The sequence below is a fragment of the Anser anser genome (assembly GCF_964211835.1).
Source record: "Anser anser genome assembly, chromosome: 6".
Classification (NCBI taxonomy): domain Eukaryota; kingdom Metazoa; phylum Chordata; class Aves; order Anseriformes; family Anatidae; genus Anser; species Anser anser.
Genome location: NC_139726.1, coordinates 19201648 through 19228319, shown reverse-complemented (window position 1 = coordinate 19228319; position 26672 = coordinate 19201648). Strand labels below are relative to the sequence as shown.

General features: G+C 38.3%; 1 protein-coding gene across 14 annotated transcripts in view; it reads left to right on the top strand.

Annotated features, from left to right (window-relative positions):
* COBLL1 (cordon-bleu WH2 repeat protein like 1) overlaps window positions 1-26672 on the top strand; it is an 83207-nt gene that overhangs the window by 24195 nt on the left and 32340 nt on the right. For 12 of the 14 annotated variants that reach the window (XM_083840746.1, XM_083840745.1, XM_083840739.1 and 9 more), the window contains exon 2: window positions 22897-23076. In XM_083840746.1, coding sequence (XP_083696872.1) covers window positions 22897-23076 — 180 coding nt within the window. Of the gene's footprint in view, window positions 1-17389; window positions 17416-19214; window positions 21906-22896; window positions 23077-26672 lie in introns of those variants that run through there. The other 2 variants (XM_083840750.1, XM_083840740.1) reach the window with 2 other exon arrangements.

The window sequence follows — 26672 nt, the reverse complement described above, 5'->3', positions numbered from 1 at the left end:
ACACAATATGAAGAAAATGATACAACTTTTCTTTGAAAATGTACATGCATTGTGAAAATTTGTTAAATTATTTCAAAACAAAACAGTGAATCAAAAATACATGTCAATTCTTAGAGTATCTTTAGAATTTCATTATTTTTGCTTTATGCTCTTAAAAACCATTTAATGCATTTATGAAGTACCCAGATGTCATTGCACTAATGTATTTCTCAAGATGTGATTTATATTCTAGGGATATTTTTTGCTGAACAATATGAAGAAAAAACTGATAAGCCAGTTTCCTGTCTTCTACAGATGGGATTAGATATGATCAGATTTAATCAGAACAAGAAACTATGAAGTTTCAAAATACAGCCTACCTGCAGTGCCACCCTGTGGCTTTTTTTTTTGTGGTTTCTTTTAAAGTAGCCAGTTTCTGCTAGTCCTCCACGAGGAAGATGATATGAACTGCTAAAACTTCTGTGCTCCTGGCTGCAGACCTGCTTAGCAAGGATCATGCAGCAGACTTTCTTGCCTCGCTTGGGGAAGGCAGCACATTGTGGCCTTTCTGAAACCTGTTCAGAGGGAGGAATAGAAAGAGGATTTCTGAGCCTTTCAATCATCTTCTGCATCAAATCTCTAAGCAATGGTTGTTTTGGTCACTGAAATGGAAAGATCACATCAGAGCAGGAGAGCAAAGAATGTACCCTTTGACAGCAATAACTTGGAGGAGCGTGTTAACTGGTCCAGCTGGTCCAGCTTGTGCTGCGTATGAGTATGCCTTAGGTATTGTAGTCAGTTGTGTAGGAGGACAATTTTTTTAAAAATTAGGTTCTCTAGGTAGATTTCTTATGTAGGTAGTTGATGCTCTTTTTCATTGAAGACATCTGCATTTTTGTTGACTTTAACTGAAGGATGTCATTCTTGAAGGATGGACATTCTTAAAAGCAGTTGCGCTTTGAGCAATACGTTGTGCTTTGCCTTACAGCATTTTATAGGGTCTAAATCTTATCAGGAGAAGTACCTGCAGGTTTAAGACTGATTTTTCACGTAGAGTGGAAGTAATACAAGGTTGAGGATATTTCATACCAGGCAAGCAGTTAAGGAGGAACTTTTTAGCACTTTGCCTGCCTTAGAGAGCAGAACCAGTTTTCTTCCTCTTAGCCAGCTTTGTCTTGCCAAAATATCTAGTTGAAAGGCAATGTTTTTCCCTCTCTGTATCTTTGCTCAGCCTCTCAGGCATGGAAGAGAGCAGACCGGTTTGTCTCTCTTCTCTAGGTGGCAGTGCCAACATCACCATTCCAGGCAGACACTGCAGCAGCACTTCTCTAGGCATGCTATCACATCCCACCGCCTGCTTCCAGAATTTATTATTGGAAGCTGCCCTGCCACTCAGTTGTCCAAACAGAGCTGTTTGCCTAAATTTTTGGGTGTTAAAATTATTTCCCTTGATATTGTAAGAGTTGCTATTTGCAGTGCTTTGAATGTACTTTCAGTATTTTCTTGCTACAGAAGTAGTTATTTTAATAAAATGAGCTATCATAACATATGCTGGGATACCTTTTGCAGCTTGTATTTTCCTGCCCTTTAAGTCTTCAGAACCTTTGACGCTTGCATCGCCTGGCTGTCGGCCTGAGCTGCCTGCCTCAGTTTCCTCGCCTTTAAGGAGCACTCGCTGCCTGCACCTGGCTGGGACACATGAGCAGTGCACGAAGTGAGCTTGGGCTGGCACAGCCTTGGTGCCTCCAGCTGCGGCCAGGTCCTCTTCCTTAACCAAAATCTAAATAGCAGAGCATGGAATGTACCAAGCTGCGTATTTAATGTGTATGTGCTTTCTGTGGTACACAGGTACTTACGTTGAGATGCGTCTCAGTTATGAAAATTGGTCTCTTCTTGAAAGCTAACATTTATTGCAAATTACCTTATCTCCCTTGTGAAGTGTAGGTGGAGGAACGTGGATGGGGGACCTGAGATGTAGTCTGAAAGCCAGCAGTGGAAACAGCTGGTACTGCAGCAAGTTGCACTGCTTGCTGTGTGGCACTGTGGAGTCATAAAGAGGGAGAACTAAATATTCAGAGTTTTCTTTCCAGCATTGGCAGGACTTCCCTTGTGTGACAGGAACCTTTTTTTTTTTTAAAAAAAAAAAAAAAAAGAAATGCACCATGTATATAAGCAAAGTGCTGAATTTCTCACTGTTTGCTGTTAATTCAGTGAAACAAAAAGTTTAAAAAGCAGTTACTAGATTGTCCTACTTTATTTTCTTAAAACTACTTCCAGTTAAATACATCTCTTTGGAAGCCTGGCTTTCCGGGTAGCAATAGCCAAAGTTAGAAGTGGATGTGAGGGAGAGTAATTGAGAAGTTTTTGATTACTCATCTTTATTTAGGAAGCTTGTTTGCGCTTTCTACCCGACTTAAGGTGCTGCAGTAGTGGGGATGTGTAAAGTAGAGTCTGTGTTTTAAAGCAGTTACTGCAGAACTCGTTCAGGCTGCAGTAAGATACAACAACTTCATTGTATGTTAAATCTTGTTCTTTGTTCAGTGGATGTTTTTTTGAATGACTCAAATATAAGTCATGGACAATTCTGATTACTCTTTCTTAAAACGTAACCCAGAAAACTGAAATGTACACATGCATGCACTTTCTTGTGTATCACAGGTCTTAACTTGAGTCCCTTCTGTATGAGAAGTTTTGGCTAGCAAAATGTCTCACTTCATTCTGTGGATCAGAAAAAGGTTGCAGTTTTAATTTAAGAAAATACATATAAAAACTTTTATACAGTGTGATTCAAGTTGTGGTAAGTCTTCAGCCTTGTGAAGAAAAGCCTGTTTGTGTCTGTGATGGCACTTTATTTCGCTGGGAAGGAAGGTCTGTGCTAGCTGTTGTGAAGTTGCCATTCATGACTATGCTAAATGCCCTTTCATATGTTTTTAACAGGTACTTTTGTTTGTCTTTCTTTAAAATATAAAGAGTTGTCACATGACCTCATCTCTAAAACTGTCTTTATAAACCTTTATGAAAAAACAACTTTTCAGTTTAGAAACAATCCAAAAAAATCTATATAAAACATTGTTCATGCATCCTGTTCCTTCAGTTCTGTGATATGCCGTGCCTAATTCAGATTTTGATAGAAAAGGAAAATTGTCAGAAATAGTCACCTACCATAACTGTTTGCCGTTCTGCTGAAGGCTTGCAGAGTTTACAGGGCTAAAGTAAAGCACTGAATCATAAGCACTTGATGAATATTATGCCTACGTCTAATATGTCTAAGAGTGGAAAATACCAGGTGAGCAGACCTGTTTCAGGAGTTGGTATGTCACTACAACAATGTGATTTTTTTTTCCATTGCCATATGAAGACAAGACACCTAAAAAGATTTGTGATCTTGCTATAGCGTAAGATGCTACTGGACAAGTAAATATATTCACTTATCTCTCTCTGTCTGCTCTCCCCCCACCTCCCCTTTTGGTCCAGCAGAGCTCAGCTTCATTAAACTGCTCTGTTCGCTTTTCTTCTTTCTTCCTGCTTTCACTCAGTGTTGTTCTTCGTAAGCTTTTTCATTTGATAACATTTCAGTATTTGTACTCCACACAAAGGCAAGTGTTTGAATACTTATATTGCCTCTTTTCTGAGTAGGTAGAAAATTGAGCTGACAGCCCTGCCCTGTAAAGAGCTTATAAGAACCTGGTGTGTTTTAACGTACAGAATTATAAGTGTCTCGTACAGTTGCACAGATGAGATGGGCTGCACAAGTGGTATGGCACTGTGTTGAGCTGCATGCCCATGCAATGCAGCGTGTTGTACCTGTTTTCTAGAATATCTGGTTTATCTAGTTGCAGTCTCATGGACCTACTGTTGAGGTAGCACAAAGAGGGTTTCGATAAGTAGACGTTCCAGTAACATGCTGGAATGGGGGGTGGTGAAATATGAGCTTTGCCAATTTTTGCTGTTGTCTCTTTAGCTTACAGAATACATTGCTTTTTTTTTAATTTTTGTTTTTCCACATGCTCACTCTTGGCAGGTATCTAGGATAATTTTTTTTTTCAAACCATAATTGTACAAATAGCACTTTAAGGATACTACCCTGTTACCTTCAATTTTCAGCTACTTTGTTGAGGCTACCATATTATCTCTGCTATGTATAGAATTAGCTCTGTATTTTGGAATTCTTTTGACTCTTTTTGTTGATTTTGAACTTTCTTCTTTTAAATGCTGGAGAGAATCCCCAAACATGATATGCCCATTACAGAAATTGGTATGATACACTCCCAGTTTAGTTGACCGTGATACTGATACTGAAGATGTGTTGTTATCTGGATTAAATAGTTGATGTGTGTGCATATTAAGTAAGTGTGTTTTTCTTCCTCATTCCTGTCCTTCGGGTAGCAGTGAACCTGGGGCATGGTCCTTCCCATGTGCCGTCTGCTCATCTGTGGTCTTTTGCTTCCCAGGCATCCCTTCGGAATGGGTGTCCTACTGTAAACCAGTTTAAGCTCCTGTAAAACAAACTCTTATCTGAATTACATGCTGACATCATTAAATGGGGAGGGCTTTTCAGTACAGAATTTAATATTGATCCCAGTGCAATTATGTATTATTTTTGCATCGTCTTGTGCTTACTTCACTTTAAGGAAGTACCTGGAACTTGCATGACTACATATATATCTACAGTTATAAACCTTGTCATTTATCATCTGATAAGCACACAAACTCAAAAGACTGAGAGAACACCACAAGATAAGCTGCTCTGAATGTTCTGAGGAACTGAGGGAGTTATTGCTGGGTGTTTTTTTTTCTTCTTAAAGCAGCAGTGTATCATATGTAAACAATCAGAACAAGAAATTTGTTAAACCCCCTATTAGAGCTACATCTAAATTCCCTATAGCAATGGTGCCATAAAAATATCTGGCGAAGTGCAGACTATTCTGTCAAGAGACAGATGTGATTAAGAAAACGTGTATGGGGAACTTCGATCTGAAAATTTCTAAATTAAAGCAGGGGATTTTCCAAAAGAAAAATCACAGTGGGAGCTTTATTCTGTCTGTCAGTTTTTCATTAACTTCCTAGACCCCTGGCAGTGATTTAAGGAAGCACAGTGACTCTGTTTGGAGCTCAGATCTCCAAAAACATTAAGGTCTCTTTTTTTTTTTTTAGTTATTTGTGTTTGGGTGCATTTGACTGGTGAATCCCATAGTGACATTTAGTGTGCCAAAAAGTCTTTGCTGTGTGTGGCTCCTGCTTCTGCTGGTTAAGGAAAATAATACTGCTTCAGTTCTCCTTGGTGTTGTCTAAGTAAATTGTGAAGAGATGCGAAGTCTCCAGAATTTGACAAAATGTCTTGTACTAACCTTTGAATAATAAGGCGTTTGTTAGAAAATCCGAATTCTTTTTCCCTGCAGTTCTCTGCCATAAGTGAGTTTGGTCGGGTCTGGTCTAAAAGTTTCTTTTTTCTTTTTTTTTTTTTGTGCATTATGAGTTTTAAATTGTTGGATAGAGACTTTCTTTAATTATGCAGCTTTAGGCACAAGTCACATTTTTCACCCCATGCCCTCTGACGATGGCTCAGTGGCAGCTAACCTCTTCTGGATCTTGAGCACTTGAAAAGGTGGAACAGTTTCCATTGCTCTCTGCCTGGTTACTCAGTATGGGTTACTCGGTACAAGACTGCCGCATTTTTTCGGTGTGGATTTTTGGGTGATTATTATTTTTCTTTCATTTTTTAAGTGCATAATTCGGCAACATTTTGGGAGCTAGTTGTGCCAAGGCACCAGTTTCGCTGTGCCACAATCCTAGCACAGTATCGGTTACCTTCTGGGGCTACGCCTGTGCCACCCAGAGGAGGAGTGGCTGGGGCGTGGGGCTGGCTGTCCCTCCAGCTTTCATCTTGTAGTGTGAGTGAGGAACATGGTGATGAAGGCACACTGGCCTATGGATTACTAAATTCTGGTTGGCTTTCAGCTGTGAATTGTCCACTGCTGTTTTAACCGTAGTGTTGGAGCAGTAGTGAGTGTTACACCTGTGTGTGCCACAGCAACAGCTTCATTTATGGAAATAACCAGAGCACCAGACTTGTGGTTATTTGTTTCGTTCCTTTTTCTAGCTCCCAGGTGTAGTGAGATCTAGGTGTACTGCTATGAATAGGCTGTGCTCCAAGCTTTTGTGGAGGATTATAAACCGGGATTAAAATAAAAAGGAATTACTTGATCATTAATCGGTGATCTTATTGCAACATTGTCACAACAGACCAAGAAATGTTGATCCTGGCTTTTCCATGCTGTTTAGTTTAATATGTATGCAAGCAATTCTTTAAGTGTATGTTGGCATCTCTAAAATAAAAACAAGTCTTGCTGAAACTTCCCAGAGGCAGCTGATTTTGGCCTGTTTGTGGCTTTCCTGCCTACACGCAGTGCTAAATGAAATAATACAGTTGTTGCACAAACAGGGAGGGTTATAAAGGTAGCTTTGCTGTGACATTGCATCTGTCATGAGAGCTTTCCCAGAAAAAAAGAATATAGTAATTATATGATTAAACAATAAGGAAACTTTTTGGGTTGTGCACTTCCTCAGGCTATTAACCTAACCACTAATTAACCAACAGGAAATTCCAGACCTGAAAATTTCATTATTGCTATACTAAACTGTGAATATGTGTGTTAATGAGAATTACATTATAGCCATCTGTATCGTGTTTTTGAATTGTGTCAAAGCAGGAGAAACAGAATATACCATCTGTTACCTAGCCATAGTAACATGCTGCATAAATCAAGTCACCAAAAAATAAAATAAAAATTAGAAGATCCCCCTATCTACAACCCTAGTTGTCTCTTTATTTCTTGTATTTTAATTGTAACAACCGCTAGTGCCGTGGCACTACCACCACTATAGTAATCACGGTAATGACGCTATTCTGTTTGCTTTGTTTTGTTTACAACTTCTGTGGTATAACTTCAGTATTCAGGGAGGAAGAGCTTCTTGAAGTAATAATTTCTGGGCAGTTATTGACTCCTCAACTTCAGTTTTGTATTCTCTCAAATGTGTTTGAATCCCTGAAACCAAGAAGCTAAGGATTGCCTTGCAATTTGCAGTTCTTTTTTGTTCTTAAGTAAATAAATTTTTCTGGATAATGTCTACTAGTGATCTCTCTTTCTCTGAACAGTGAGCATGAATTAAAGCATTTCACTGTCATCAGGCCCTGCGGGTTTTTGCCGTGCCTTTTAAGCCTTGTATGCCCTTTTTTGTGAGTTCTTTTCTCCAGTATTTTCTCCAGTATTTTATTTTATTTTTTTATTAAAAATTCTTCTCTGGGAAGAAAGCTGGCACAGAAGAAAACACTAAAACAGCTGTGGGATAGTGAGGCAGATCCTTAGCAATCGAGATGAAATGTGACTCAGCAAGGTGTAAAATGCTGCTAATGATTGCATATTACCTTTTGTGCTGAGTAGGGAGAAGAGTGATCTTTGATGTGAAAATGAGGATAAAAGGTTGTAATTGAGGTAGAGAGGTGGAAGAATCACGCAGCAGTTTAAGGGAAGTCACCCTGTGGACAGGTAGCCCAAATATGGACTTATCTTTTTGTCCCCAGTAGAAGTTGTTTTTTTTGCGTAGGCACTCTCGTTTTGTCCTTGATTGCACAGCTTTGGCAAGAGCTCTTAAGTACTAAGTTATTCAAGTTAAATGAACAAAATTCTGTTTCTCTGCAGACTGTGATGCAACAAGCATAGTTAGAATATAATGAGGAATTCTTCAATGTAGCAGTATATCTGCAATGTAAATGTCTTATTTAATGCTACAGGAACATAGAAAGAACTTAAGTTCTGTGGTGACCAAAAGGATGAAGGGAAACCAGCTGATAGTCTCTAGGTTATAGACTAGCAAAAATCTTCTGTATGCCCAGAAAGACTTTCAAGAAAACTAAAGGTGTGGCATATTATGGTAGACTTTGCATGGCTAAATTTATGTAAAAATAATAACAAAGTATGAGGAATCTCTGAAAGGAGACCACCTTGGAGATCCCCAGGGATCTCTGCTGGAATTTTTGGTTCACCATAACTTGGAAAAAAGGTTATTAATGTGAGGTGACAGTCAGAAGTTGTCATTCATGGTAATTAGAGGAGACATTGCTGTGAAGACTTACAGAAGGATTTTACAAAGCCAAGTGACTGGCTAATGAAATGAGATGAAATTCACTTCAGATAAATTCAATAGGAATCGGTTTATGTGTATTAGTAAAGGAGTAGAGAAGAAAAGAGATGACATGATTGTGCCGCTGTATAACGACAGTCCAGTGCACAGTTCTGGCCTCTGGCCTCTCCGAAAGGGTATGATGGAACTGGAGGAGTAGGTTCCGAGAAGATGAATAGGGATGGTTCAAGGTGTAATACGGTTTTCATATGAGACATCGTGATGTGGTCTCTCTGGTCTCATGTCCTTATATTTACTGTTGTATGTACATGCAGTGATTTGTTGTGTTGTAAGTATTCCAAGTAAGTGAAAAGAGAACATGCAGTAGAATCATCTAATGATACTGCACAAAATCCTTAAACCAAATGTTAAGTAATGGAAAAATAATTAAGTTCCCCTTCATGTTGAATGACTATACAATTTGTAATCAACTTTCCTTGTTGATGTGTGACTTGCCTAAGAAAAACAAATTCTTGGTCTGCTTCCAAGCCATTTGGAAGCCTCTGTCTATGCTCTCTTCTCCAGTTCTTTTTGATAGAACAAAACTATTTGCCTTTCCCTGGAGACTCAACTGTGTTGATCCATCACAGATGAGATGTCATCTCAGTAGGTACAAAGCAACTGAAGAAACAGTATTTAATAAAGCAGGAATTTAATCTGGAAGATTGCCTATTCTTAGCTAGTAATCCAGGTTTCCTGCTATTCTTGCTACTTTCAGACTTAAGTTTCTCATGGATATTATTTAAAAAAAAATAATCAACTATTTCAGGGTTAGATGGAATATCAGATAGTTTAAAAATAAAAAGTTTTTTGTTTGTAACGATAGAGACAATAGGTTCAAAGAGCTTCCAACTGCACAGATCTGTCCCCATTGATTTTTTTTTTAAATAAAAAAACAATTCTGACCAACTTTTCCATATGTAGATAACTGGTACACATCCATTGTGTTTAACAGCCTATTAGGCTTTGAGATGGGAGGGTTGTTTGATTTTTCTATTTTTACTTATTATAGAAATTCTCAATACTGTGGTTAATCACAGACAACTGAAACTGAAGATATCTAGAGATCTAAAAATGAATATTGGGAAGTTGTGGCTGTTTTTTTTTTTTGCTCTTGCTTGATATGCAAATCTTCATATCCTATTGGTCTCAGAAACAACTCTGTGGATTAGTACAGATGTTTCACATACTCTAAAGAAGTGACCTATACAGGGATCTCTTTAGAAAGTGGTTTGTATCTAGTACTGTAGTGTTGTATTTAGCAAAATTAGATCATTTATTTCTCTTGAAGCATGCGTGCACAAGAAATAAAATTCTGTGTTTACGAACTGTTCGCATACATTCCCTTTTGCTGCTGAGGGTAGTCAGTTGATTTTTCCTTTTTAGGGAATGCTTGCCAATACAGCGATGCCAAGATGAGTAGAAGTAGTAGTATGTTTTATGGGAAAAATTAGAAGCATTTAAAAACTAATTCTGAAGAAATTATAAGAAAATATTTTAATTCCTCTCCCATAGATTTTATTTTCTAATACACTGTCTAAACTCTTTTTACCAGGTCTTTTAAAATTCTCAGTATTTTAGTTTTCATGCATGTTCTGGTAGCTTGAAAAAAAAAAAAAAAGGAAAAAACACTAGGAGCATTTTTATATCAGTTTGTCATATAAAAGCTTTGTGCAAATCAACAAAAAATCAACAGCAATAAATGTACAGCTTTATATGTGAAATCCCTAAGAAGGAAATTGCTAAGTAAATAAACAGTATATAAAACTTAGTACCACAAGATACCAAGGAATAAAGAAAATCAGACGTTATGAACATTAACTGAATATGTCTAGCTACAGCCCTTAGACCAGGTAATGTTTCCGAGTGGGATTTCTGAATGTTTTGTCCTGTGTAGGACAAGTTTGCCACAGGGAATGTGTTGGTATCTTAGATTACATTGATACCCTGTTTGCCGTGAAACTTTTACTATTGGTGATCTAAGTCCTGCAAGTCTGGCTGGGTCCGTATTGCTGCTGACCCCAGCTTTTCAAGCAATTAAAATTGTTGTGAGGTTTTCAGTTCTAAACACTATTAACTCTTGAAGTTTAGCTCCAGACTGCCCTTTACTTGGAATGCCACCAAGTTGATCTGATGGTTTGTTTCATTTAACCTTACATGTACTGGGTAAAACTGACTTTGTCTGATACAAGGGTGAGTGGATGCTTTTGGCAGGACTTCTTGGGTAAGAAAGGCCAGCTAAGGAGTTGTCAGTGATGTTAGTCACCGCACACAGACATTATCCTCTCCTGAAGTGGTACACAAACAGCTTCAAAACACTTTGTGGCCTGATACAGATCTAGAAGCAGTATTTGCTAATGATAGGAACCTGCAGGATGCCACAACTGGTAATAGCACTTGCCCAAAAGAGTTTGACTGCATTCCTTCCCATTACCTGAGCAGATTTAACTGTAAGCAGTTTTTATCTTGCTGTATACGTGAGGTTTGACTTTGACAACAGGTAACCGAGTTGAGAATTGTTTTTCAAGCAGCTTGTGTTTTTCTTGACAATGGCGTGAAGCTTCTGTTATTACCCTACTTCAAAGACTGCGAAGTCATTTTCTTCCCAGGTAGTGTAAATGTTGATCTTTTGTGATGCTGTTTACTCAAGATCTTAAGCTTCAATAATTTTGTAGGCAGTACTGATGATCAAATTAACTGGATTTGCAGTTATGTGCCTCTGCTACCAAAGTATTCCACTAACCACTAAAATTTGCTCACCTGAACTGCTTAATTGGGTGTCTTACAGATAGAGAAATGGGGAAGGATAAAAAGCATAGAGAAAGGAAGAGTCCTAATTCTAAAACTTCCCATTAAAGTTGTCTTGCAGAAAGAAAAGGAGTATGGGTGACGGGATTGGATTCTTTTTATGGTATGAAGCCACAGAAGATACAACAAAGCTACTTAATACTCTTTTGAATTGCCTGAAGTAGACGTGTCAGGATTAATGACTATACAAATCTCTAGATGTACTATATAGGCTGTTTGGTCAGGTGGTGGGATTATAAATAGGTAGGCTTACTGATGTCACCAGTAAAAGAAAGAAATGATGGTGTGCTTGCCATGCACACACTCCAGACCTTCTACCTACATATGCTGTTGAAAGAAATTCACTTGATTTTAATTAAGAGAGACCTGAGTTATCTTGGAGGTAAGCAGAAAAGTAGTTTAACCACTTTTAGCTTTACTTCTTCCCTGTACTTCTTCCCTCTCCTTCTTTAGGTGATCAGCAGGCTTCCAGGTAATACTTAGGTTATCTTACTGGGCAGCGTCCTACTAGCAGCTTTTTTGTTTGATATGCACAGGTAAAACTTTGACCTGCAGAGCTGTTCTGGTTGGTGTGAATGGGAATTCTGGAAATGTTTGATGTAAGGTGACAAATATTTTGCAAGACTAAGGATGAAAGTGTTGGTATTTACACAGCATTTGCTTGCTTGTTTGGTTGAACTCATCTGAACTCCTGTTGCGAGGAAAAATATTTACCATAATTATGTCCCTGTAGCAGCATTTAAGTCTTTGCTCTTGTAAGGAAGGCAGATTCAAGTATAGGGCAGTACATAAGTAGTCAGAATCCAAACACAGACCAGTAAAAGGAAAGAATTGATGTCTGTAGTGCTGTTTTCAGAGAAAGTATGTAATTCTTCCAGTCCAAGGTACAAAAGCCTTTTATCCCCTTACTGGCTCAAAGACCAGGATGAATAAAGACTTGTAAGCTTATCCATGTAGATGGACTGCTAGAATTTCAGTGGTGTGCTTCTGGGTACAGAAGCTGTTCCATCTGTTATTTTAAGTTACAGATTGCTGCCTGAAAGTTCAAATGAGATTATTTTAATTGAGGAATGTTGTATTTCATGGAGACAGGAAGGCTTTTCTGACTTCGCTTGTCTTTCATCTAATTTTTATCTAAAACTTTGGAAGAAAAGTTCTTTTTAATAAACTTGTTGAAGTCAATGCCTTTGGTGTTTAATATAGTGGAGTCCATGCTGTGTGCTCATTCAGGAGGTGAATACAGTGTTGTAGCACAGGAGTTAGAGCAAGTCACTTACTCGTCAGTGTAATGTACAGCAACGTTCCTTACTTTCCACAGAGCAGGCTACCACTGCTGCTAATAGTTGTTGTAAAGGCTAGTAAGAAATAGGTTTCCCCCTTTCCTAAATATTTTTTTTTCCTACTGTAAAGTTAAGGCTGAAACCCTGTACCCTTTTTCAGAAAGAGCAGAGACTTTCTAATGGAGTAATGGGGCATCCAAAACAGCTTTGGTGCTACCTACCATGGTGCAAGGAGACAGCTTTTTTTGAAGAAACATCGTCTTTCGGGCCTGTTGCAGGAATGCAGTAAGAATGAGTGTTCAGAAGAAAGTGGAGGAGGGAGCTAACAACAGCTCTTGTATGTAGATGGGGATGAGTCTGGGGGAGGAAGTTGTAGCATTTCTGTGGGCCCTGAATTGCCAACCAATGAGGGAATTGAAGTTAAAGGGGGACAAAGGGGAGGGAGGCTCCTGCTGCCAGCGGCAGTGAAAGTGGGTAGGAAAACTACTGGTCAGGTGGATGCTACAAAGAGCTGGGCTAGGACTTTGGGCTGTGCTTCCTACCACCCATCGCCCCACAGAATGCATGAGAGATCAGGCTTGAGCTCCAGCAGCAGCACTGACATTTGAGGAGGTGGTAAGTGCCGCCCTGTTCCTGAAGGCAAGGCCTTTCCCACCGCTTTCTGAGGGTGCGGGTGCTACAGGGGATGCTGTAAGAGATGAGCAGGAGAATCTGGTGGTAGATGGACATTCACTGCGTTTGTTTGAGGTTTTGCACGGAGCGTTTGCCTGAGATGTTTGTGAAACTAAAGCTACATGGGGGGGACCTCTTTATTACATCTTAGCTCTCAGGTTAGCAACTGAGTTGAAAAACGAAAGTGCCAAGATGCTTCTCTTGCAATTTAGTGAAGGTGATGCTTGCTTTGGTACAATTTCCTAGCCTGAGCTTTTTCTTCTTGCATTTTCTTTCCTGTAATTAACTCATTTTCTGACGTGGTTCTGTGTAGTAACTCCCTTTCGCTCCTCTTTTGTCAGTTTTTCATGTGTCATGTACCATCTGTTTAATTTCTGTAACTTAAAAATCTTCTTCTTCAGGATAGAGAACTTTCTCTGCTTTCCAGTCTATTCCGGTGCTTCATATCGCATCTGTTCTCCAGTTTACTAAACCCTCTTATTTCTTGTTTATGCAAACGTACAAAACATTTTGAAGTTTTACCAAACGATAGGGAGCTAAAGGACCCAGCTGCCAGAAGAAGACTGCTGGTGGCTGTAGAGCTTTCAGCCAGGGAGAAGGGTTGGTCTGTTCCAAATACCTGCTGGAAAACACAGAATGAGCTGCAGTTCTTCCCAGAGCCAAGCTCAGTGATTCTTCACCTGGGAGACTGGAGCATTGCAGCTGTGCTCAACCTTTTATAGCTAAAGAGAAGAGGGGTAAAATTTGTGATCTGTGTTGCTGCTGCAGAGCTTCCCAGGTACTGGCCTGCATTGTTCTACCTGTATTGCCCACCCGCACCCGTGCCCACGTTACCTGTATTTGAGGCATGTGTGTATGGGAGGAAAAAGGGAAGGGTTTGTGCAGGTCTCTTTCCTGGCTGCTGTGCTACTGAGTGGTTCTGCTTTTCTTTTCCTTGCCTTTCCCCAGCCTCTAAATCCATCCAGTGCCTGCCTCCAATGTTACTTTTAAAATGCGATTTTGAATGGCAGAGAAAAAGGAACAGAAGAAAAGCTCAGATAAATTGGCAATTCTTTACTCTATTGATGTTCAGAATAGTGGCAGAAAAACCCACTAGCAGAGCTAGGTGTTTCATCTCCAGGCTTTGAAAAGACTGGCGCTATACCTGCTTTCATGACTAGGAGATAACGGCCAAAAGGGCAAATTTAGGTTTTGCAAGCCCTTAATTGAACTTTTCTTGCTGGTCATAGGAGAAGAATATCTGTGTGAGCCTGCTTTTATAGACATTCTTGAAAAATGATTTGAGAGTTTGTTCCTAGTGGAGGTAACATATGTTTGCTCGAGTTTTAAATATTTGTTAGATTTATTAGTGTATCAAAGGTTAAGCTCCCCATTTCAGCTCAAGCTGCTCTTTGTTTCTTTTCCTGTTTATTCAGCCAGTTATATATTACTTAATCGCTGTTACAGATTTACTGTTTTCTCTTCCCTGCTCTCCTTCTTTTCTGTCAGGCTGTTTGCATAACTGTAAATATAATAAAGGCTAAATGAGTCATATGTAGCTTTAATAGTTTTGAATATCATTCAAGTTTTTTGGCTTTTCTTTTGGTAGCAAACCTATTTTTCACATTTGATACTTATATCTATTAGCAACCTTTCCACAAAGTATCTGCTTATTACAGAGGCATGTTGCACATGACATGCCAAATTTGAATTTAGTGTTAACACTATTTCACACGTCCAAGTTCTTAACCTCCTTAGAAGTAATGCTGTTGGAAGTGATTTTCCTCCACTCCCCCCCCCCCCCCCCGTTTCCCCTTTTTAAGAAGAAATACTACTTTTGGCACAGCATAATGTGGTATAAAAGATCACTTGTGTAAGAATACGTTTTGATAATTCCTTAATAATAATAACCTTTATGGAAATTTATGGCATAATGTATTTTTTATCCTCTGTTGCCTGCTAGGATTCTGAGCTCTTGGCTGTTTTCCTAGCAGCAGGGCAAATCTTATGCCTAGAGAGGAGCTAACTGGTTTTGCTGGATGGCATAAAGTAACACTGAGTCAGTGGTGATCTGTGCTCAAGAGTTGGGCAGTATTTCATGTGTTTTAAGTGACCTTGAAAAGGTCATTGTAATGGTAGTTATGGTTTGGCTTTTAAGGGCAATGAACAAATTTTTGCTTTTTTAGAAAATTAAGTATAAATTTAAAACTTACGCTACAAAAATCTATCCTGAAGTTGGTGCCTCTTTAATATGGGGAGGGCCACAATTAAAAACATGCCTGTGCCATACAGATTGGTGTTTGTTGCCTCTGAATCCCCCCTTTTTCCTCCTAATAGGAGAAAACATTGCGTGAATTATGGCTTGAATACAGTCTCTTCTGTTTTCAAGACTGCCACTGCCATGGGGACAGACAATCAGACGGGCAAGTGTCTGTTCCAAATGGTCTGCAGGGAACTGAAGGATTCATTTGCTGCTTTCTTGCTTTCAGTGTGTACCAGACGTCCGAAGATTCCATTAAGCTTTCACCTTACTGCCATGGTTACGGTCCCAGTCCTGTGATTTATTTCTCTCTAGGATAAGACTTGTTTTAAAAATTCTTTTCTTCAGAACTCTGAGGCTAGTTGGGGAGGGATTCAACACATCCCATTGATTAGGAAAAACTTTTCTCTAGCGAGAGCTTTGAAAACATACCTTGATTCGTCAGATACCTCGTATTCTTGGTCCAATTCCCTTATGGAAGGGGATGGAAAAACAGGTATTCTATGTTTGTGTGTTTTTTTTTCTTTCACTGTAGCAATCACCTAAATGTAGGCACAAATAAGAACATCTGCAGAGGATTTGTTTCCTGCTGGATCCTCACTGAGTAAAGTCATAGAGATGATTTTCAAAAATCGGTTTATTAATCATATCACCTGTAGCATCACTACTGGCATATCAGTCGGTATATCAGTTGTACAAGGTGTTTTCGTTTTTACGAGAACCCTTTTCTCAGTTCCTCCTTTCTAGTACCATCTCTTATGTAACACTTTTAAAATACCAGAAATAATTTGCAGTGTTGATCTCCTTTCAGGCTTGTGAATTTGTATAGAAAGTGCGCTGTGAAATAGCTCATTATCACAAAAGATTTAGAAGATTTTCATGGTTGTTCTTCCACCTGGAAATTGGATTTGAAATGTACTTCTGTACATTTATTCTTTTGTAACTATAGAACTTGCTGCTAGACATATCTGTACAATATAAATGCAGAATCTTCCCCGGATAGCTAAGTGGATGAGTGTGGAACCTGAAAGCTCACATTTATCTGCAGAGCAGATGCAGCAAATATTTTTTCCTTCATTTTGTCCTACAGGTATCATAAGCCTGGCTTGAAGGGATAACCTTCCAAGAATGGATAGTGCTTGCCTCTCATTGATCCATACCTTGATCTTCATATCCAGCTGGTGCTTTTATAGTAGAAATAACGATAGAGACGATGTATCAAACAGTGATATTGATCTAGAGATGAAAGCCTAGTATCAAGGCTGATAGGCACATTGTATAGATGCCATGAGGCTGGTATAGCAAGTACTTGAGCTGCTTAATTTTAAGGATAAATATCCTTAAAGTATTTTAAGGATAGATAAGAAGAATACTAGAGTACATCAAAAGTAACCTCTTCAGCAGTACTTCTTCTAACCCAATTTTGTGTAGACATCTGAATCACAAGAACAAAGCAGTGCAGAGGGTGTTTTGCTACATGCGTAGCATAACTTTTAATTTCTTGAACTGAAACTTTAAGTGATTGGAAAAAAATCTAGATTTTTTTTTTCAAGTAACTTGTTAGAAATGTGTATATAGAGAGCTGGGATGCAGCAAACAGCAGTGAAAGGTGGTTAAGAAGTAATGTAGATAGTTACAGGTGATGATTTCACTTCTATTTGCTGAGTGTAGTAGTGTTTGGGGGGGGGGATCTCTAGAAGCTTATAAATAAATTAGGTTTTTCTGCTTTTGACAATTTTTTTTTCCTCCTTGCGAAGAGCTCCAGTTCATTGGGCAGTCTGCAGCAAAGGACTTCCAGTCCTTTCTTTTCTGTCAACTTCAGAGTTGAAGACAGGATGAGAATGAGTGAATCCAAGATGAGAAAGATAAGTCTCTCTGAAAAAACAGAAAAATAGATGACTGTGTTGTGGTATGAAATAAATATAATTTTGAAGATATGCTGGCTGCCAGCAGGCGGACTTACCATCAAGTACTGCAAAATATTAAGATGTTTGCTTGCAGTAACCCATGTCCATATGCTGTTGTATGTATGTAGTATCATTTGACTGACTGTAATGGATATCATGCGATGTTCCTCATAATGATTAACAGATCGCTTAGAAACACAGGAGTTCTGTCCTTTGCTAATAACACTCAAGACATCAGAGACTCGCATGCAGCAGGATGTCTGGAAGAACTTTTTTTTGTTGTGAGTGAACAGATGCCAAGTATCAGATTGTAGACAGAATAAAGCTTCGTGCTTCATATGCACAAAAGGTAAATCCTGTGCTTATACATAGACTACTCTGCTGTGCTGGTGGTAGTATGGGTGGGAAGAGTGCTCCTGCTTGAGTGTTTTCATTTTGGTCTATCACAAAGTTATGCGGAGTTATGCAGGCTTGCAAGCAGCTCTGCAACTACTATAATGAGAGAAGCCATGTATTCCAGAGTTCCCAGGCTAAAGGAAAAATATGCCGCATGGGTATGTCAATGCTATCATTAGTATTCAGATTAAGAACAATATAAATGAAAATTGAGCTACTTCTTAGTAAAGGAAAGAGAAATATCATCCATAATTATACTGCAGATGAAAGTGACACTATTGTAATTTACTCCATTTTTCGTATCTTTGACTGTGTAATTATCAAATCCCAAATTGGGAACTCCATCTTGCAAACTAATTTGAAATGTGGATTACTGAATACCTATGTCTTATGAAATACCTTTTTTTTTAAAAAGGAGGGTATGTATGTGTATGTCCTGAAATATATAGCTGTGATTTTTATAAAAGGTAAAGGCTTTTTTTAGTGACTTACCTTGATAACTTAAGTCATTTCATGGACTACAGCAAGAATCAGACAATGGTGCTGCAGTTGTTACCAAGTGTTTTCCTAGCAAGTAGTGCTTGATCTTGAAGATGTGCAGCGGTGATGCTGTGAAACTATAATCCCCAAAGACAGAAGTGAATAAACAGCAGGAAAGATGGTGTTTTATCTGCTTATTATACAAGACAAATTTATTCTGTGAGTATTAAAGATGAGTACTGAACTGGGAAACTTGCAGAAGAAATTAGTGGCTTAAATATTTTGTCTGTGTTGCTGATGTATCATTGTAAACGGAACATATTAACGTAGACCTGAACTCTTGTTTTCCTGTTCCTTTGTAGAGCAGATGATGTGCAAGGTGTTGCAGCTGTTTGCTACTGCTGCATAGCAGTGGCGCAGCATTATTGTAATAATCAAGAAAATGTTATAATAACTGCTTTGAGTGCAAAATCAAAAGCAAGAAAAGTTCTAGAAGAAGCTTTATTGCAGTGGCCTTTTTCCTCTCATAAGGTGATCTTAGCAGAGCTAGTTGCTTTTCTGACTTTGAGTGAAAAATTTAAAAAGTTCTGCTTTTGTAGTTTTGGCCTTTTGTAGTTTTGGCATATCATTTTTGTGAAGTTTGGTATCAAAAAAATCTCTCTGCCCTTCATAGAAACACATGTTCTTAGTGATGCCAGAACAAACTTAAAGTTTGTTTAACAAACTTAAATCTGTCTGTTGTGCAGTAGAAAGTTTTTATTCTGTTACATCGAACGAACTTTTTCAGTACCTGAGAGCTGAGCAGTTGCAGGTGAGGTCCCTTCTGACCTTTACTGTCTTACGTGATTGCCGTGGAAAACTTGAGAGATGGTCCTGATGAGGTTAGAGCCAAAATAATGTCCCTGAAAGGGCTATCAAGCTGTCTTTGTGCACTATCTCATGTAATTGTGTTCAAGGATGGAAGTTAAGTGCTGTAAATATTAATACTCTTTGAAAACAGGACTTGAAGAGAAGAGATGGTTGTTTATGCTGTAGCCTTTGGTTGTGTAGCAGATAATTTCCTCTTTCTCCAGTTTTTGGGGAAAGTGTTCATTATTGAGAGGACGTGCTGGCAATAACTGGAATAACCAGGTCACTGTAAGTTCAAGTATTTCTCATTATTATAATGTGCACTTTTCTAGTTGCTGATAGTTAAAAATACACTGCTTGTAGTTTTCTGACAGGGTGTTTTTTTTTGAAACTGGCTTTCATTTTTTTTAAATATAACATCAAATAAATATGTGCTTTATTTATTTACTGTATCCAGATCTTTATTTTAAAAAGGGCTTCCACACATTCAGGTCATTGACACTATTGTTTTTTTGCAAGCAGGAAGTATGTTGAGATACAGCAACAAAACTTTGGTAAATAGAAGTGGGATGTGAAGCACGTAAAATGTTGACTTCATGGCCCTGCTTTTGATTTAAAAAGACACACTGCTTTTTCTTAACAAAATGATGAAATCTTCTATCTGCATTTTTGCTGAAAGAACTCTTTAACATCCCTGTGGCTGCCTTTTTCCAGGGCTAGGAAGAATCAGGAGACAAAGGTTTATTATTTTTTCTACTTTGTTTTGAGCAGTAGATTAGACAGATCTGACATTCGAGCTGTTGGAGATTAGCAGGTAGCTGGAATTGTTTAGCTGGTGAGAAACAGTGGGGAGGGTGGCCCTTTGGGGGGGGTCGGCAGGTTTGCTATGCCCGGTGCAGAGAGAAGTCCATCAGCTGGTGGGGCTGGTACCTGGGGAAACAGGGGAAGCAGCGAGCACCCGCCTTGTATGGGATGCTGCAGCGCAATTTCCAGAGGAGTTTAATTGACCTGTGGCCTTATTTGGAGTCAATTTCTATTTTAACTCCCTTTCTGTATGTTGTAGCTAAATATGCCGTATGCTGATTCTTCCTGCAGCTTTCCTTTACTTCTGTAGTAGCCAAGAAAATAAAGAGTATGTTTTGGGTTGTTCTAACTCCTTCTGATGTTTACTTTGAAAATTAGATTAGAATAGGTCTGCTTAGCTCCTAGCACATCTGGAAGCCATCTGAAAATGAAAGTTACTGTGAATGAGGCCATTTACTGAGCACCTTTTTCTGACCTCTGACCTGTTAGTTTTATTTGATTGGAATTTATTCTCTTCATTATGGTTGTGTTTTGTCTTACTTAAAATTAAGGGTTTTCTTCTTTTCAGGAGAAAAAACTAGCTTAACCACTCACTCTCTTTTTATTAACAAAATCATTAAAAGAAAACCTAATTGCTCTGCCAGTACCTGGTAGAGGTGAAGAGGCAAGAGAGAACTGGGCTGCTGTTTGTTGATGGATCTTTATGATGGATAAGAGTTTGAAATGATGCCATAGAGTTGGAGTTACTTGGATAATGCTGGTTTTATGATTTTTGGCATTTGAATAAAACAGCGTGTGGAGGATGCCTCTGAGAGGAAGCAGCTGCAGCAGCTTCTTGCAGGCTTCAGAGTGCAAAAGAGGAGGGGAGGGATTGCAGGTTACAAGTGCTGCTGCAAGTTGACTTCCTCCAGCCTGTTGCTTGTTGCTTTTGATTTACACCCACAGATATAATAACTTTCATGTTAATTCCTCTAACTGCCCAGTACCAGCTCTGGGACCATGGGGGTGCAGGGCTTCATCCACCACCCGTCAGGCAGCCTTTCTTCTGAGAAGGCAGACATACCGGATGCCAGCGAAGAAAAAAAAATCTGTAAGGCCAAATGTGACTTGCTTGGGGTGAGAATGAGAGAGAGATGAGAGAACGGGTGAAAAATGAAGAAACAGAAAACTTGAGAATGGGAATACCTCTTGCTTAATAAGAGGTTGCCAAAAAGTCAGTATAATGTCTGTGGACATGTACTTGGAGGTTTTTCCTCCTCTGAGCGGGGCAGGAAATGCAAGCATAACTCACCATAAAGAAAGTGAAGGTCTCTTAGGGATGGGTGGGGTACGTATGCCACCCTTCGTTGGGGTAAGGGGAGAGTCAGCCTCGCCAGGCTACCTAACCCCACGCGTGTGTATGCTGCTATGTGTAGTGTCATCTGGCCAGCTATCACACCCAAATTTTGTCTACTGTTTTTCCAGTTCTAGCTCTCTGCAGTGCAAGCTGGACACGGTAAATAAGGCTGTGTTTTACTGATGCAGACCACGCGTTTACTGATGTGTTCATTTTGCATTAAGCACTCTCTGTAGTGATAGTGGAGTTCCAGCAATGAAATAGCATTTGTCTGCTTAATGGAAAACAGAGTCCGCTAGCATTTGCAGATAAATCATACTGTATTGTGTAGTCTTCAGGGATTAAATTCTGAGTTCAGTTGTGGTAAATATCTGAAGTCACCTAAAGATGTAAGGATGAATATGGAGGGCGAAAAGCAGTACTGCTTTGCTTTGGGTATGGATTTTTATTTTATTTCTTACTACTAATGTGTTAGTGGTTTTTATATTTATATAATTTTTTAAAGTTGTATTGGTATTGATGTTCTTTTTCGTAGTTATACGGAAGCTAAACTCATACAACAAAACAAACAAAAAAACCTAAGTGGGGGAGGAGTAAAAAGCAGTTTGATTCATACCTTTTGCAACACTCACATAACCCAGAAACAGCGCAGGCATGTTGCTGTAGAGACCAATGTTAAATGTGCAGCTCACACCACGTGTCTCAAATTGTATGCGGAGATAGGTGTACACCAAAACTAATTTGGAACATGAGCAGAGAGGAGGCGTAGATGTTGATGATGAATCTTTGTTCGGTGTGTTTGGATGTCTGGGAGTACTCCTGAGGAGCCTGGAGAGGCTGTGAATAGTTAATTATTCAGCTCGGGGTTCTGAAGTTCAAAACTCCAAGTTCTTTCAGAAACAGCTCAGTCATGTGAAGTTTCATTACACAGTCGTCTGTTGCAATGCTGTTCAGGACCTTGTTTGTTCTTTGTTGTAAGTAACTTTAAACTTCATTTTGCCAAGGAAAATGTATGTTTCTAACTGTTGTATTCTTTGGGTTAATTCTGTAGGATAACTCCAGAAGTTAATGTATTTGGTTGTTTTTAAAGTCAACAAACTTTGGTACAACTCCAAGGATCTAAATTGCAAGCATATTTTTGGAAACTTGGTATATTATGTTTTTAAATATCCATATAAAATACATATATATATATATATGATATACACGTGTATTTTAGCTTTTAGTGTGTGTGACTTCATTCTAGTCTTTAAAAAAAATGTTTATAAGAAATGAAAAAGTTCTCATGAGGTAATGCATGTTCCATGGTATTGGATATTTTTTTCATCTAATGGTGAAATTCTTAATTTAGTATCTTTTCCTTGAGATTATATACATGAAATGTAAAAACTGATTTGAATAGAAAGGTGTGTTGTAGAAATGAGTCTTGTGTTCAGAATTTGCTGTAACATAAACAGATTAAGAGGTGCAGAGCGTGTTTCTTTTGGACCATTAGGATTTTTTTCAGGTTTGCAAAGGTTTGTGTGTGTGTGAAATAAGACAGAAAAGAGTAGTAAGAAAAAGATAGGAAATCGACAGAGGTGAGAGGAAAATGTGAAAGCATATTGTGACTGAAATGTCAAGAAATATTACAGCGCAGTAGGATTGGTAATACTGGTATTTTATTACTATATAGAAATATAGTAATAGACCTAGAGCTATTCGGATTTGTTTAAAGGATTTTAATAATCAAAAGAAAAAATTGGGGAAATAAAGTGTGATTGTTCCTCTGTCTGTCTGTCCTATAGATTAGACACATAGCCAGTGCAATTTGGCTGCATACTGTTTAGTACAGTATTTTTGTTTATACTAATCCAGTAAGTCTGTTTGGAGAATACTCAAAAAAAGTCTTGCCTTTGTATACTACAAAGGAGAGAAAAAGTCATTCAATTAACTTGACCCTTAATTTTTATACGTCTATTTCAGAAGAAAAGCTAAAGCACCTCCTCCTCCATCTGAACCCAAACCCACTGCTGTTAGTCCATTTGATGACACAGAATCAGCCAACCTCATCATGGAACAGAAAGAGAATGTAATCGATAAAGACATTGAACTGTCAGTGGTCCTGCCAGGAGATGTGATCAAATATACTACAGTTAACGGGAGGTATGTTACACAGAACGACACTTTGGTTTAATTTTTCTTTCTTACTCAAGTTTACTTTGACCTTCATCCACTTTTAAACCACTCAGTAAAATACACAAGTTGTGAATTCTTTCTAGTCACTGCATATCTCCAGGAAAAATACTGGTTTGTATGATACACTGAGTTTTCAGATACTGTGAAAGTATCTGTGTTAGACCTTAAAGATGAGTTCTGCTTCATTCTCAGCTACAAAGTCATGTGTTGAGCATTTGCTCAGTACTATTACCTATAGACTACCATGAGTCCTAAAAAAGGTATTGTCATTTCAGACAAAATCTATAATTCTTCTAAGAAAGCTTCTAGTCACAGCTTTGGAAATATATATAAAATCAAATATGTTTTGCTGAAGCTAGTTTTAATTTGAAATGCATACTTCAGTCTGCTAATTGGCATTATAGATTGTGCGTGTAACTCCCAAGTCTCCTTTAGTTCAGAAAGACTTAGAAATTGACTGGTGAGTTGAAATCATAAATCCTGGGACTTACAATAGTGTATTAATTATCACAGTGGGTTTACTAAGGAAGTACTATTCAAACACAGCAATGGATCAGAACAGTTAGGATGCCAGTTTGTGCAGACTGATTTTTTTTTTTTGCACTGAGTAAACATGTAGCTACACTCACCTGACATCTTAATGACAGAGAACAGATTTTGTAGCTCAAGTCCGTTTGCATGCTTTGTCATTTGCTAGAGTTGATGAAATCATTTCCTAAATATCAAATACTAGCTTGTGGTGGATGATGCATTATTATTATTATTATTATTTTTCTTCCAGGCTACATCCGATTTTTCAGGATAAATTAAATCTGAGGTCATATTTCTTAAAACAAATGTTCTGAAATAATTGGTTACTACTATGATGCTTCATAAAGTGTTCTTGCTAGCGTGTTTACAGCAAGGAATATTTCTGGCTGTCAGAATTGTGCCTTCCAACAGCTCTCTCCTTTTTTTCAGTCCTTTTGTCCATGCTTGTGAGTACCGTGTACCCTGTATCTTGCTTTACTCAGAACAAAGTGCCAGAAAGCAATGTTGCATATATCCTCACTCAGTCAAATTACGTTGTGTGTAATTACATTTTCTGTGTGAAATTTTTGAATCTTCTCATTGGTTTTAAATATAGCACAGGACTTAAGATTTTTCTGCAGCCAAAGAAGAGAATCAAAAATAACTTGACAAACTTTCTTATCTAGCAGCTTGATTGTTTTAAGTTTGTTTTCCCACAAGGAAGAAATGCAGTTCGAGAAAGATTTATCTAAATGCAGTAAATAGTTTCAATTATATGTGTCAGTAGATTTATTTAGTTTTCAACAGCCAGTATAATAATGGCATGTATTTTATTTGGAAATGGTGCATCAAATAATTTTTGCAGGGTAGCATGGCTTTACAGTTTCAGACACGTTTCAGACAGACCTTAGCTTTGCTGAATTTCCTTAGAGCCCTTTGAGTTTCCATTTGATCCGTTCTCGAGTATTTTCAGTAATTAGGGTATTCTTAACAAACTGTTGGTTTACTCTGTAGTTAGCCAGTGAATAGCCAGCTTTGTGGTGTTGCCCTACTTTTCAAAATCTATTGTACTTACATTTGTTGGTAACAAATTTAGGGGTTTTCCTGGTTGCTTTTTTATTTGTTTGTTTGTTCTTCATCAAAACAAGTGCCTTTTTAGAGAACAGCTTTAATAAACACTTGCAAGGAAGGCCAGGGATCTTTAGATTTAAATAATCAGAGATTTATAGAAAACCAAACTGCCTGTGTGTAATTTTTTCTTATTATCTTTCACTCCTACCTAGTAATATTTGTGGTGGCTGCTAACAGTATTTTGTCTGTTCAGTTGTGTTTACCATCAGTCTCATGATGGGAAGACCTCATCTCTAACGTTTGATCATGTAAGAATGACAACTTTCTAAATGTAGCAAAGTTTCGTCCCTCATTTTTGGAGCAGCATGTAGAAACTTGTTGCATTTTTTCCTTTAAAAGCTTAATCCAGTATTTTTTATAATTTTCTTTTTCTTAGCAAAAAAGTTTTACACGTGTTGGAGAACGTGATCTGGCATCTTCCAGTTGAGCAGGACATTTTTGGAAGTACCAATAGAAAGCAAATTTGCAGAGAACAGCTGTTTTCATGTACTAATTTGCATTTGCTGTTTGTGAACAGCTACGTTTCTCGTTTATCAGTCTGTCACTTTTTGTGACTCTGGTTAAGGTGAGGACTTGCGCTCGTCACTGGGGTGCATTTCCACAGGACAGCTTTCTGTGATCTTTGCTCGTGAATTCTTGTCCTGATCATCCTCAGCATTTATACCTTTCTCCTACAACCAAAGGCCAGAGGAAGGGCAGCTTTTAAGGCTATATGGATTATAAAAAATACACCTGAAAAACGGTAACGGGTAACTTCTTGAATAGGCTGATAGCCAGAAAGGTCGCTACTAGAAGTACTGGCTACCGTCTTCTCTGGCTCCCTCTTCCCATGCTGTCCTGCCTCCAGTGAAATACAGAAACAGGATGATTTGCATTTACAGCTCCTTTTCCTTTCTTATTAGGGTGAGATGGATGCAGTTGCTTTATTATGGGTTAGAAGTAAGAGAAACAGAGTAGTTCTTCCTTCTAATCGGAGCAGTCTGACATATGAGAGAGGAACTGAAATAAATTCTCTCCTTTAGCAGTGTGTAAATGAAAGAACAGGTGTTTTTTGTTTTGTTTTTCCAGTGCTCAGTGTATTTCTCATGGTATTCCTCAGGGAATCTACTAGATGAGGGCATGGGAGTTTATTACATTCTTCTATACCTCTTCAGACTATTTGGTAGCTGTTTTTTGCACCTTTTAGAGCATCGTTTCTGCATGGTTTTTGGTTTTATTTTTCCTCCTGCTTTAGTCTCCTGAGGCAAGTGTTCTCTTCTGCCATTTAACCAGGCAGAAACTTACCCCAGGGGAAGAAAAAAAAAAAGTAACTGGAAGACCAGCATGTGCACCAGGGAGTCCAACCCAGCTGCTACAAATTAGGAGACAGTTTGCTTATGGGATGCACGGCCTGTTCTTTAAGAACAAGTGTAAATGGATTATGTTTGGGGGGGGGGAAGTATTCACAATAATTTCCAAGCTTCAGTCATTGCTAATTCTTTTTACAGATCTGTATCATATGAAAAGTCTGTTTTAACTTCCTACTTAATGTATAAATGTATTCACAATCTTTATATCATCTAGGATTCTGCTTAGCTTGACTCTTTGTAGATGTTATCTCCACGTTTTGTTATGCTACCAGAATACTTCCATCTGTTATGCAATTTCATCTAGAATTTAAGATTTCTGATAAAGCCATACTAGCCAAACCCTGTATTAATTTTCACTTAGACACTTCAGTATTCATTTCAACATAGCATTTGACTGCTTCACAGGCTTTTAAATTATTTTTGTAATATCCTTGTGAAACACAGTAGGTGATAGGTTTCCGTGTTTGTAGCTGTAACTGAGAGATGTGGAGGATGTCAAAATGAAATGCTCTGCACAGATGATTGTCCAGTTCTTAAAAAAAAAAAAAAAGGAATGACCAGTTCCAGTGACGT